This window comes from Acipenser ruthenus, chromosome 2 (assembly GCF_902713425.1).
Source record: "Acipenser ruthenus chromosome 2, fAciRut3.2 maternal haplotype, whole genome shotgun sequence".
NCBI lineage: Eukaryota > Metazoa > Chordata > Actinopteri > Acipenseriformes > Acipenseridae > Acipenser > Acipenser ruthenus.
This window is the reverse complement of record NC_081190.1, coordinates 15073769-15088732: the sequence shown is the minus strand read 5'-3', so window position 1 is coordinate 15088732 and position 14964 is coordinate 15073769. Positions and strand designations below refer to the sequence as shown.

Below are 14964 nucleotides of genomic sequence, written 5' to 3'. Positions count from 1 at the left end.
AAATGTAGCTATAAACGCATTCTATAAATCTTACCAGTTTTGCACTTTGCGTCAGCTACAGAGTTTTGAAAGAAACACATGTTACTATATAGCTACAATACTATATAGAGGAAATAACCAAGAAAGTGCAAAAATCTAAAAGCATGGCTTGCAAACAGAGATTTCTTTAACCTAATGTACTACCATGTATCACCATTTAAAAGAATTCATATTTACTATAACAAGTGTTTCCTTCGTCCCAGTACTTTGTTCTGTTTAGCTGACTTTCAGCTTAATTCACTGACATACACAGAGGCATGTGATGGTTCAGCTCTGTTGGTTCCATGTGCTTGATATAAGTTTAGAATTGAAAGGTCACAGTCTCACTAGACTTTAGGAATGAGCAAATCAAAGACTGTCAGGATTCCACAGCACCACTGAATTTAGGTGAAAGTCAGACAGGGACATCTATATGGGAATAAAATGCAATACTACTGCTAAAGAACAACTGTTTTTTAGAATTGTTTTTAGAACATCAAACACAACCACAGGTACAGTAAAATGGATGCAGAATAAAGAATATTGATGGTGATAAATTGTAAATGATAAATGTAAAAAATAAATCTGAAATGTTTACAAACCATATGATTTCCACTATTTTCAACCTTTTTTCTCTGCACAGACCAGTAAAATTAAATGCAAAAAACATTTCTGGGCCAAACCTGATAACATGCAGTGAACGCCAAAGTAATGAGTGAATCTGTTTATTTTGTTATTTAAATAGAAGTCTGGACATTAGAACATCTTGTGCGATGACACCTCATTTTCAAGAGTGACAGGCAATTCCACAGCAATGTGCATTACTGAGCTGACACTTACACACAGCTGACGTCTGAATACTTCAGTTTGTTAAAGGGGTAATGACAAAGGCTTTTAAAAACATTCCCATACTTCTTTTTAGCATTAATTAGCACTTCCTTTTCAATGTTGCTCAATTTGCCACCAGGCAATGGAATCACTTCTTGTTCAACATCTGTGCTTTACACTTACTTTGCTTTAGGACTTCAGCTGGGGTCCTAATACACTTTATTTAATTAATAAAAACAGACTAAATGACGCAGAGCTTTATAAAAACAGACCCGCAGTGACTGAAACATTTTTGGACCTATTCAGAGAGAAGTGAGTTTTATTGAAGAAGGTCTTTTATGATTCTCTTAAAAGAGAACAGTGAAATCCACATCTGATGTACAGAGGAAATAATTCCACCAAGTCATTTCCGTAATCTCAAATGCAGAACACATAGACACCCAGTGTGTATCTCCCCTGAGCGATCGAGTGAGTTCCTTTGATACTACAATTATTACTTACCCTCGAATCATGGCAAATGACTCATCGCTGGAGAAGTAGGAAGCACCTGGAAGCACTGTGACCGTCTCCTTACCTATAGGGAGAAATACAATAACTGCATAACACGTTCTGAATAAATCTTATACCACAGAGTGAACCAGATGGTTCAGGAAGGATACCTTGACTCGGTATAGACAGAGGTCTAATATGGGAGCTGTGAGGCAAGCTGACCTCCTGACTGTTCAGAGGTGAAGCAAATCCTGTCTTATCTAGTGCTTCAAGAGATAGAGACTTGGTAGCAATTTCCATCAAGCTGCTATTGGCAGCTGTCTCCTTTACAATAGGGCATTAGGGACAGAGCTGCTTCTTTAAGATCCCACTAATATTAAACAATAGTCACACTTCAGAGGCTAGTCTAATCTAGTCTGGCTGGGATTCAATTTTAATTGTATGCATCACTATATTTAAAGCGGCAGTGCACAAACACAATCTGTGAGACGCTGTCCGTGCACATTGTGTCTAGAGCAATTTTGTTATCATTTCTCATAGATATTTCAGGATAGGAATACATCTCTCACATAGTTAGTAAATATTTAGCAATTCATTCAATACAATTTAACTTTTGTTCACGGCTGTTTTAATACATAACTTATTAAAAAAACACATCCTTCACATGTTTTTTCTTTCTTATTATTTTATTTCTTTTGAAATACAGTATTTCTAAAGGAGCTGAAGTCATTTCTGTTGTTATTTATGGTTTATTTCCACCAAAACCTGCAAATAACTTACCAGCATTGATCAGATCAGCATCTACTTCAGATTCATTTGGGTAAGGACCCTGTCGAGAACAAAAGATTATGATGGACCAACTCGTAGAAACTGCTTACATACAATTCAATGAACAAAACAATGTGGCTGCAGACAAATCATCACATATGCAGTACTTGTGTCTGCTTGTTTGCTTTCCACTGTATCAATGAACTGTTCTGCAAACATTCGTGTTGAAATGACATGCAATCAGAATGATTTAGGAGACCATTAAAATGTATCTGCTGAGCAGGTGAGTGTGTCTCTCTATTGTATATAAAGTTGTTGTTTTTTTGCATCCTGTATAGTGTATTTATATCACTTCCCTCCAATAAATATTGGAAACAGTTTTTGGATTTTAGGGTACTGTATATTTGACACTGCATACCGTGTATGAGCCATGGCAGAGTGTTAATAGGCTGAAGATTAAAGTGAGATGGTCACTTTCAAATGGGCCTAATTTACAAAGCGTTAACTCCGGAGTTATTTAAAGAATGTTAAAACAAAGGCAGGTTTTGTTACTAAAATATAGTTTGATATTCAAGGAACTATTCTATACTGTTGTTGGCTTCTTTAAAAACGCTCTCTACAATAACAGTTTCATGGATACCAAGCTTCGTTTTATTCATAAAAACAGAAGCAAAAAGCATTCATTAAAGCAAAATCAGTGGTAATCTGTGAAACAAGGCTTTTATTTATTCAAAGACGGTAGATTTAGAAATACTAAAAAGAAACTTAATAAATTCAATGATAAATTTAATATAGCCCTGCATATGAGAAATTTGCCTTTTCTATATTTAGCCAAGCAAATGCTGATACAGGTGCCAATTAGCGGCGATCGTGACGGATTCAATGTGGACTCCTGTTGTCTAGGAACTAGGTAGAGACCATTTAAACATGATAATAACTCATTAGCTCAGTCCGAGTTTGAAGGACTCTAATTAATTTATTGACGCACAGGTCACCCTGCTTCTTACTTTCAATTAACGTCATACTGCTCAGAATGTTATAGCTATCATATCTATACACCACATAGTTGGTAGTGGGCATGCATCAGTGAGATAAGACCAGAGCATTTAGGATGTTTTGCACTTTTTCCTCATGAAAGCGGATTAATTCTAGAATGCACTTGCTACCTGGACATGTGAAGATTTACCCCAAAAGACACAGCAATTGCACATCAGTAAATGCAGCTTACTGGCACTCCAAAGCTCCATAAACACAGTATTTGCAGCTAAGTATATACTAACAGGGTGGCTGTTTTAACTGTTCACCAGCAGCCTCCCACCCATTTGCCCCAGACATTACCAATCCCAGAATGCCGTTCTCGCTCTGCAGATGGACTGTTATATTGTGTTTGATGAAATTGCTGGCCAACATCGGGATGCCAATGCCCAGGTTAGCTGAAAGAGGGCAGTCAAGGAAATACTGTGAAAGGGGTAACACAAAACACACAGTAACGCCTATACATTCGATCTTTACAATCTTTACAGAAAGCTACAGTGCATTCTAATGAAGTACACACATACTATTTTATTTGAACACAGTTACAGTTAAACAACAACGACACTCCATTAAAAAAAATGGCATTAAATGTTGGGGCAGTGAGCCATGTGTTGTATTTGCTGTATCTGAGGCCCCTCCGTACTCGTGGGAATATTCATCCCAGCCAGGGATATCAAACACGTCATGTAGAAGATGACAGGCTTAAATTCAGAGTCATTTATCTAGAGACTTCTGTTCATGACTGGGTAGGTTTCCTAGCTTATTACTTTACTATTGATTGTTACCAATTACTATGAATTAACATACTCTTGACTGTACGTTAAATTGTCATCTTAAGTCCCAAGTATCATCAAGTATTACTTTATTTCCTGGAAGCGACAGATAGCACGTAGGTAACTTAGGTCAGCCGCATACTTGGCAACAGTCCTTTGTCCCTGTCTAAAGCATTTCTGTCACTTTGTACTGAATGGAGACCCTGCCACCTGAGGGGGTATGTGAAGTGTGCATGAGGGGATGACACAATCCTTACAGAGCACTTGTTCACTCTGGCAGACTGGTCACCAGTGCGCCACATGCTGTATTATCTAGAGATGAGAAGGTACAATTGATAAATTCCCATTAAAAAGAAAATACTATACAAAGTGTTTAAAACCACTCGTGATTTTACCAGGACATCGATTTAAAATGAGACGTTGCATCCCCTATGCATTTCTGGGACAGTTCTGGTTTCAGTAAAGCAGCGCACCCAGTAAGTCCATAATGGTTTATTTCTATCATCTCTGAAAGGATACCATACATGCCATTCTCAAACTCCAGCGCTGCCCTGCGGATGATCCTCTCCCTCACAAGATCAGACTCCTTTTTGGGTTTTTGCGTCGCTGCTTCTGGCTTTTTAACGGTGCGCTTCTGCATGGAAGAGAAGGTAAATCACAATTCGCCATTGTTGCTGTAAAATAATTGCACTGGATAAAGACATCCTTGGGATTGTTTGACAACGACATGTTGTGTCTTATAGATATACCAACATAAACAATCTGCAAATCTCCTTTTGTCATGAGAAAAAGCGGCCTCAATAATCTCTTCATTTTTAACTCTGACGAACTTCAGCCACCAGAAGGCAAAAAATAAATGAATAAATAAATAAATACACTGGATATATTTCAAATTGGAATAAAACAGAAAATGGTTTTCAGTCATTATCCAGTGGGCTTGAAAAGCACATACAGTGGCAGCCTCATCAAACTGAATAATGAAGAACACAGATTTCTGTTGACTAAAGTAATAATCATTTCATTTGGGGGTAATGTAAAATGTTTTGTATTGAGATCTCCTGTTTATTAATCCTCCATTGCCATAGTGGCAAAGGGGACAGAATTTACAACTTCACTGCTCTGGGGGTCATCTCTAAAACCACCTGACTTCAGAAATGCAGCTTTTACAAGTCATTTCATGTCTGAAAAAGAGCAGTAGTAAAGTAGTAAATAATGATCTAAGCAAAAACAACAATAGAAATTTAAATAAAACACAAGTACAGCCATGGCCAAATGTTTTAGAATTAACTCATTTTGCTTTATAAAGTAGAATGAAACCGATAATGTTGCGTTAACATATTGAATTACATACCGTTTTGTAGTTTTCCATCTACTTAATGAAAAATCAGACATTTCAAAATTTAACATAAAATATTGTACCACTACCACTAATAAAATATCTAAAGTATGTTCATATTTCATATATATATATATGAAATATGAACATATATATATACATAAATATATATAAACAATTTAATTATGTCTCAGTCCTACAATTAAGCAAAAGTTTGGCCATAGCTGTATATGGATTTTAAAAAGGTAACACAACTTAAACTAATAGGTAAGTTTTATATTGTGAACTGTGTCAACTGATAGCGGCAATATATGGTAGCACTCTCTTTATTTCACTTACTTAATACACATGTGAATGCTCTGCCCAGCTACAGACAACACAAGAATAATACTTACTTCTATTCTCTTTTCAAAGCTGCCTCCCTTTACAATCCTATGAATATAAATGCTGGGGATGTGAATGTCCTCTGCTGCGAATGTACCTACATCAACAATTTCTTCAACCTGAAAGCACACAAGAAGCAGGTATTGACAAAAACACAAAATATTCCCACGTAATTCTACAATTTAGCATTGATTCATCACAAGTCTACACAATGGCTAAAGAGTAATAACTTCTGTGAACGTTATTCTTCAAACAGTAATCTGTATCTTGGAAACTGACAGTTGAGCTCCCACTATTACAGTCTCTCAGATCTGCTGTCTTGTCCAATATGTGACGAAGCTTCTATATCCAGTAGTACACAATGTATATCAGGGATGCCATTTGCACAGGACAGTGTCTCATATTTTTTTCATGTAGGGACCAACTTAGTGAGTTGTCATTTTTCCATGGGCCAATAATTTTTTAAAAAAATACAAAGTATACCAGTATTAGTAATAATATTGAGAAATAATATGTTAAACTTTTCTTTACAGTATTACCAGTGAAAACATGTCATCCTTTTCAGAATCAACAGATAAACACACTAGAAGCTAGGATGTTGTTAGGAGGCACAGGTTTTGTTTGTTGATATGCTGTGTTGCTGTGCTGAGCGGTAGATTAATGATCTGGGAGTGTGGCAGATCCAGTTAGAGGGGAGGATCACACTGAGCCACCCAAAACAAATTCATACACTCTCAAATAATTGGAAACACTCAGCATGACCTCTAGTTGTGGACTTACAAATCATTCATAAAACAGTTCAAAGGACCACCCTTTAAAACATTACAAAGATCAGGCCGATAAAACTGAAATTGCCTCTGGGACCACAGCAATTTGCATCTAAATCCTCATAAGCCTAGACTTGAGTCAAAGAAGCACAAAAACTAAACTCAAAACCACTTTAAATTAATGAGCCACACACAACACTGGTTTCCAGACAGCACCTGTGCCGCCAGATAACCCAGCAGCACTGGCAACAGAAACCACATCCAGCTTTACTTAAATCACACTTACTTCATTGGATTGAATTTAATATCAAAAACTCTTGTTTTGGCATCTGTGAAGACAATGAAAACCATGTTTTGTCTAACCCTTTAATAGTCATTTCTAATAGTTTTCCCCATCACGGGTGCCAATTTTACTGCATACACTTCACTGCAATGCTTTTTTGTAAGGAATATCAGAAATCTTAAGTTAGGGGTAATAGTTTTGGGTGGCTCAGTGTGATCCTCCTCTCTAAATCACAGATTTGTTTAAAGTTCTGTGGCATGAAGTAATTTCTATGTAATGATCTATCTAAAACCATAAGAAACTAAATGCTGAGTGGCACTGTGTTTTAATTTACATTTTTTTGTTTTAAGTGTCTGTGACAGGTCAGAACTTTTGTATATTTTTATTGCTAGGTTACACAAATCCACAATTTTGGGACCTTTAAGGCTGGGTCAGAAGTTACGACAGATACCCAAGCAGACGACTTTCGCTGCGACTCAAGATAACATGCACAGGCATATCATCTCCCTGACTAGGAGTCTGGCTATTTATTTCCCTTATATACAGGTGCCAGGCAAAATGATTAGCCATTTCACCTACAATAAAGTCAGACTAAACACAGTTTACCAGCATTCTCACATGGCGGGCATTGCCTGCCTGTTGGAGGGGAATGAAACAGAAAATGCAGGGATTCATTAAGCCCCACATTACATATAATGCAAAAACAAAACAAAACAAAAAAAACAGAATGTCAGAAATAATGGAGTATGCACTTTGCATGTAATGGTCCTCTGTCAAACATCAGCGATTCTCCCCTGCGGTCTCCCTTTTACAAAACATTTGATTCCAGTGTCTTTTTTTTATCACTGAGCTCTTCTTCAGGCAGCTTATAAAGTACTTTCTCTTGTCATTCTATTTTATGAGACTGCTTTTATTTGTACAACACATTCCAGCTGGAAAATGAATTCTGGGGCCACTTCAATACACAAGTTTATTTCCCCTCAGCTTATTTCTTGATGTGACACCAACAAAAGGTATTCATTAAACACTTCTTAAGGAAAGGCTGGCTACGTTTATTAAATAAGCCAAGGAGCAACGTGAAGAGACAGATGCAATACTCTGAATAATATCAAATCTAAATGAATAATGTATTTCTAGTACAACAGAGGCTTCCAGCCAAAGACAGCTTAGCGAGAAATTAATACCAGTATCTCAATATTGGAGCAACAGAACCACTCAAGGAAAAGGGAGGGTAGAAACTGGAGTGTTTGTGAACACTAACAAAGCACCCCACACCAAGGGGCCAGATCAGATTAAATGGTATGTAAACAAGAAGTGAAACTGAAATATGAAACTAGAACTATAAAAGACGCTTTGTCAAAGCATGTGGTCTGTATCATCAAAGCAATGAGGCAGATAGCACTAGCAATAGAACCAAAGTTAGACAATTATTATTATTATTATTATTATTATTTATTTCTTAGCAGACGCCCTTATCCAGGGCGACTTACAATTGTTACAAGATATCACATTATTTTTACATACAATTACATTATTTTTTACACATTATTTTTACACACAATTGCATTATTTATTTTACACATTATTTTTACATACAATTCCCCATTTATACAGCTGGGTTTTTACTAGAGCAATCTAGGTAAAGTACCTTGCTCAAGGGTACAGCAGCAGTGTCTGGGAATGAACCCACAATCCTCCGGCCAAAAGTCCAGAGCCCTAACCGCTACTCCACACTGCTGCCCCTATATTGTTTGTTATTCTTAATCAAAGAATAACAAAACATTAAGACAATAACTGAACGTTTACTCTGTCTATGCAGCTTCAAAGGTCACATGGTCTCAATATAACCTTGCAAATACTGTATGAAGTCACCTTAAATGGTGTCTGAGATACCCTGTGATGGTGGCAGATTTGCAAAAAAACTGTCAGGAAACTTTACCTAAGAAATCCCAGAATACATCTATAAATCTATTGTGAACCAACATCAAAATACATTGTATGATTTGTGATAAACGATATATAGCCAAACATTATTCTTATTAAGCTTATTGGCTTCTCCTGTGCATCACGTCACAGGAGAAGGACTTGGCCACGTCGAGAACAGACTGACATGTGCGCTGATCAACCTCTATTATAAAAAGAACCAGCTTCGCGCCAAGCCGACCAAGACACAGGTGGTGGCCTTTCACCTACACCATCGAGAAGCCAAAAGGAAACAAAACATCACCTGGGATGGAAGCCCTCTGGCTAATCACCCGAACCCTATCTACTTGGGGGTGGCATTGGACTGAACACTTCCCTTCAGAGCACATGTAGAGAAGACGAAAGGGAAAGTCAGCACCTGCAACAACATCCTCCGAAAGCTGGTCACCTCAACGTGGGGAGCCAACCCAGCTATTTTGCGAACTACTGCTATTGCGTTGTGCTACTCCACAGCAGAGTATGCATGTCCAGTGTGGAATCCATCCATGCCAAGAAACTAGACCCTGTTCTAAACTTTTTCCTTTGGTGTTGGCTTTAGACATCCTGTTGTTCCACGACAGCTGTCTGTACTTACTGGCTGGCATTGCACCACCTGATATCAGGAGGAAGGTAGCAAGCCAGGGGAAAAGATCATGGCAGTCGCAAAAGAGCAACCAAGAGCCTTAAATCACGAAAGAGTTTCAGGACCAGTGTTTCATCTTTGGATACGACAGCTGGCAAGATACGATTGAGGTTATGGAATTAAAGACTACGCACAGTTGGACACACTGAAATAGATCTGAAACTCCAGTAGGACCTTCCCAGAGGGGCCGATACAGACTGGTCAACGTGGCGGTGCCTGAACCGCCTGCGCACGCAAACTGGCAGATCAAAGACTAACATGATCAAACCGGGCTACTCTAATGACAGGAATACATGCAAGTGCGGTGAAGTGCAGACCATGGAGCACCTGCTCGTTTGCCGACTCCTTGGGCAGACCTGAATGAAGGAGGACCTCGCTGCAGCGACAGATATAGCCATCTCTTGTGCGCGGTTCTGGAAAAACATCTAGTTTGTGACACGAGAAGAAGAAGAATACAATGTATTTTGTTCAGACGAAGATAACCGTAGTCCTTTAACAGCTCAGAATTTCTGGAATGTGCAGTCCTCAAAGAAAACTGCCAACTAAATGTCAAATCAATCTTCCTGTACTCTCTTAGGAAGCCTAGCAACCAAAATAAACACAATGGAAAGCAGGTAACCAAAAATAATGACTGAAGGGACCTTTAATTATCAGTGTATTGTTGTACGGCACGGTTTAATCTAGACTTGGCTGAAGGCCATTTAAAGTGCCGCAAGGATGAAAAAAGTACTTTTTTTAATACAAAGGTTAAACATGTTTTATATTACAAATGGAATAAATCAACAGTGCTGAGATGTGGATGGGACAGATAGTTTGTATGGTCGAGTGACATTTACAAGTGTACAGAGAAAAGGGCATTTGGTGTATTCAGTAGAGACATATATGGAAGCTGCATCTCTCTGTTACAAGCCCATTTCTGTCACACACATTTCAATGACAAAACTTTGGAGGCTAGTATCCAAGGCAACACAAATATATGTTTTACCTATGATGAAGAGTGTCATGGAACATTCTGTTTTCCACCCCACCCCCCAACTTCCCTGAAGAAATGAGATCCAGTAATCAATGAGGAATGGGCATGCTGTGTCTCTCAGGGACATATTAAACACTTTGTAGGCACTTTGTCAAACCTGTCTTACCATGGTGGCCCTACTCCCTCCCTGTTTTTATGGCAGGTATATAAACATTACAAAAAATCTGAATTATACAATTTTCAACCTTTTAGTTAAAATGTATACACAGTATTATAGAGAACAGTTAGAAATACAAACTACACTGTACAGTTTTCTGTCAGCGTTTCTAAAGGGCTTTCAAAACATCTTAAACCCAGTCCTTGTCAGGAGCCTAGACCTAGCCTAGAGCTCATGAGATTCTGTTATCAGATATGTGACTGCAGTGTATTTTTATAGTACACTGAAGATAGCACAAGCCAAAATGTTTGTGTACTTGATTTAGTTTTTTTATTATTTATCATTTATGTCAAAAATAAAAGGATATATTATATCTTGTTAGTTTTCTATATCCTATTATGTGTGTTCTGTAGCTAAAAGATGAGCTGGTTTTAGCAATAGCCACTAGGGGTGTGCAACTGTTCCATCTGCAATTGTGGTAACTGCGAGTAAATAAATAGAACACCTTAATGCAAAATCAGTTTTAAAAGAGGACACATACACATTACAAAGGCAAGAAATTCAACAACAGGATAGATTAAAGGCTGCTACACAGCAGGCGCGATGTGACAAGCGTAACGTGCAGCGATGCGATAAAATGAATAGAACCTATACTTTTATTAAGTATCTTTCACACCACAGGCGACACGACAGGAGACGTGGGGGGGCGACACCAGGGCAACCCTGGAGCGACGTGAAATAAATAGGATTTTTTATTTCTTCGAGCGACTACTAGGGAATTGAGCAATTACAGAACAGCTTCAATGCATGGTGTCCACCAAGGTGAAGCAGTATGCTAAATGATGGAGGAACAAATAGTACCCACAGCTATTATTTGTTTATTTAGCAGACGCCTTTATCCAAGGCGACTTACAGAGACTAGGGTGTGTGAACTATGCATCAGCTGCAGAGTCACTTACAACTACGTCTCACCCGAAAGACGGAGCACAAGGAGGTTAAGTGACTTGCTCAGGGTCACACAATGAGTCAGTGGCTGAGGTGGGGATTTGAACCGGGGACCTCCTGGTTACAAGCCCTTTTCTTTAACCACTGGACCACACAGCCTCCTAGATGTCAAAGATCATCCCAATTAAAGATAGAGAGATGAAAGATAATATATGGGTCAATTTCGATGGAACTGGATAAGCCTGGTATGTATGATTTATTGCCATATGTGTTGAAATAACGCCAGAGAGCCACTTGCTTCACCTTCCCAGAATCCTACTGGAAAATGACACCAGCCCAAATCGGGGCCGACCACCAGACAAAAATGAAAAAAGTATATTCAACTAGAACAATCAAGTCTGTTTCACCTACATTTCAGAGCTCCTTAAGTTGTGAGATGTGACAATAGCAGCACCCCCCGTACTGTATAATGACATATTGTAAAGCACTGAATCCCCACATAATTACAGCTAAAAAATAAAAATCTGATTTGGGGAATAATTGAGAAGAGAATGAGAAGGTAACTAAATTAGATGAAGCGAGTCCCTTTGTTACAGTATAAGCATTCACACATGAACTAAATAGAAATCTTGCTGCTGGCTGTTAATGGCTGTTAATGGAGCCTACAGGGTTCCTATCACACTGCAACGCCATTTTGTGTGCAACTTTAGAGCTTAACGGCACAACCTGCAGCAGAACAGACAGAGCACAGATATACCTATGATGAGCAGAGGCAAGCACAGCACAGATATACCTAAGATGAGCAGAGGCAAGCATAGAACAGACAGAGCACAGATATACCTATGATGAGCAGAGGCAGGCAAGCATTTCACAGATTTAATTTACAATTCAAATGAAAATGTTTATAATTGATTTTACAAATCCCCAATGAGACTTCTAAATTCCTCAGGGCAGTCTGTCTGGATGTGCTGGGCCCTGCCTGAATAAATGTGAAAAACATTTACTTAAGAGAACAGTCGCTAGTAAACAGCAAGGTTTCCAGCCAATGCAGGTAATCAGCAAGCCAGAGGAGAGCCAACTTTTCGTTACAGAAGGACTGAGTGATACTGCATGCTCCTGGGAGAACATGCATTACAGTATACACAGCAGCAGAACTACATTATGCCAATTAAAAGAGCAGGAGGTGGGAATGCACTCGCTCGGGTGTGCTCTATAGGGAAAACAGGATAAAGGTTCACAGCAAACCTTTGGGATGCCAGTTGAATCCCTAATTTAAAGTTATACTGGATTTATGATAAGCAACCTACCCATCTAAAGGTCCAGTAAAGAATATGCCAGAAGGTTTGTGGTGCAAAGGCACAGGTGGCCAGTCTCTAGCAGGACATGTTAATTGCAGGGATTAGCATTCTATAATCTTTAAATGTGTGGTGGGGGGCGAAAACCACCTTTACATTTTAAAGGGTCTGCTGATTTCATTTAATGGGAGAAATACATGGATCAGAAAATTCTGAAATCAAACTGTTATGTCAAAGTTCTCACAATAAAACTGGTATTGGTACTGTATTACCAGATTATTTGTTTTAAAATAAATATATTTTAATCTTTTTCCTTTTGAAATTTTGCATCGTATTAAAATCAGGAAATTAAGGGAAAGGGAATCTAGAGTCCAGTCACATAATGTCAATCAATGTTACAGCAAATGCCAACCCATTATTCCAGGAATTTTATGTCAAGTCCTCAAAGCACTGCTTTATTCTTTTCTGTTAATTAGCCGCAACACTAGTTTGCATAAATTGGTTTAGTAGCGGTCTAAAAATAGGCATTTCAAAATTGCAGGACAGCTCTCTAGTCAAGTGAAGAACTCATCTGCCATGGCCATATCTGTGTTATACGAAAATGTGGAGTCCGGGTGCAATACTGTTACTTACTGAACCCCACAATGGAACATTATTATGTATAGAATTCTAGGCAAATAACTTCTGAAAGCATTGCGCCATATACAGTAGATTTATATGTTGACTGCATTAAACTAAAGCTGATTACCAAGCTGGATAACAGGCAATTACCTGATTAGACTAATCTTGCCTAAAGGCAGCGACACAGTTTCAGATAAGATACAGTGACATTAATAAAATGCAAGTGCATACTTAAATTAGGCTGGCAATACACTCTGGACCCCAGGACATACTTGGAAATTTCAGCCATCTAAATTGTGACAACATTGGAATTGGTGTCTTTGTATTGGAAAGGTGCAGTAGCCTCTGTCTACTGTACATGTAGAGGGGTAGATAAGAACAGACACACCTGCAACATGCAGCATGCTCTTTTGTAGCTCTTTGATTCATTTTTGTATGCAAATGGAAATCCAGACCAGTATTTGGTAACACATAAAAGAGGTTATCAAACCCCTCTACAGTACATGCAAAAGGAGTGAGAGGCTTCAGTGCAGGTAGCCTCTATAAAAGGTTAGAACAGGTTTGGGAACCAGGGTTTGAGATTCGATCCAACTGTCCCTGTTGCATTTCAAATGCAATTCCAGCACAATGAGAAGGTCTGAACACTAAAGGGACCGACAGTAATATCAAACCGGGTCAGTTCTAAGGATACTAGGGGATAAATTACTGCTTTCTTTCCGATGTCTGAATGATTTGCCATGTCTCCGGATCATTTTCATTTGAATTCTGTTAACAGTGAAGTGCAGTGCCATCCCAGCTGCACTCTCTGCAAAGCCAAATGAAGAGGAACCAACACTTTATAATTAAACAGAAAATAAACCTTTGAAGATAGATTTAATCAATAACCAATTCAAAATGCCTGGAAACCATTCAAAAAGCTTGCCGTGCTAACAATGCAGCAAAGAACACACCACTCCGCATTAATAATGTGCTCCGAATAACTTGCTGCGATCAGTCTGCTTTCTGTCCCACAATGCACTATGGCATTTATTGTACCCGAGATAACAGGAATTGCATATGTAGGTACAGAGCCTGGTTGCTTAGCAACCCAGGCACGACAATACTTATTTTAACATTTTTGTTATCTAAACTGCCTTTTTGAATGCTAATACTGTATTTGCAACTCCAGCTGTGTTCTTTCCTATGTTAATAATTTAGCCAATGTCTATATATATAGATATATATTCCTGTTCCTTTTTTTTTAAACTGTTTTTTTGTTTTGGTTTTTTTGACTTGTTAAGGACTCCTTGATCACTGGACTGCTCTATTCTAAAACATTCACTTCGGCAAGTGGCAATATAAATTTTAAGAAAAATAACTTTCAAATAACGTCATGCACAATGTAAAATAATACTTGACATGATTTCACACGTTATGAGCTCCTGAGTGGCACGTAAGCCTCCAATGAATTTAAAAGTAATGGAAAGGTGAGAGATAGCCTCACAGGGAGGGGCTACCCCTTCCTAACTGATGAAAACAAATACCAACGCATTAGTGCACTGAGGAAGGCACTGGCTGAAAGGGTTGTCTACTTGACTTTAGATCCCAAGATTCATCTCATGGGACCATATTGTTGAAAAGCAGTTCTAAATAAATTGTTTCTACATAAATACTACAAAGAAAATGTAACATATGGATAAAACATAAT

The 14964-nt window shown here is 38.4% G+C and overlaps 1 protein-coding gene across 1 annotated transcript in view; it reads right to left on the bottom strand.

Moving 5' to 3' along the window:
- The window catches only part of LOC117966268 (succinyl-CoA:3-ketoacid coenzyme A transferase 1, mitochondrial-like), a 62373-nt gene that overhangs the window by 28588 nt on the left and 18821 nt on the right, over positions 1–14964 (bottom strand). The window contains exons 8-12 of the mRNA XM_058990107.1: positions 5643–5750; positions 4431–4545; positions 3442–3536; positions 2116–2164; positions 1348–1420 (exon numbers count right to left, since the gene is read on the bottom strand). Coding sequence (XP_058846090.1) covers positions 1348–1420; positions 2116–2164; positions 3442–3536; positions 4431–4545; positions 5643–5750 — 440 coding nt within the window. The remainder of the gene's footprint in view (positions 1–1347; positions 1421–2115; positions 2165–3441; positions 3537–4430; positions 4546–5642; positions 5751–14964) is intronic.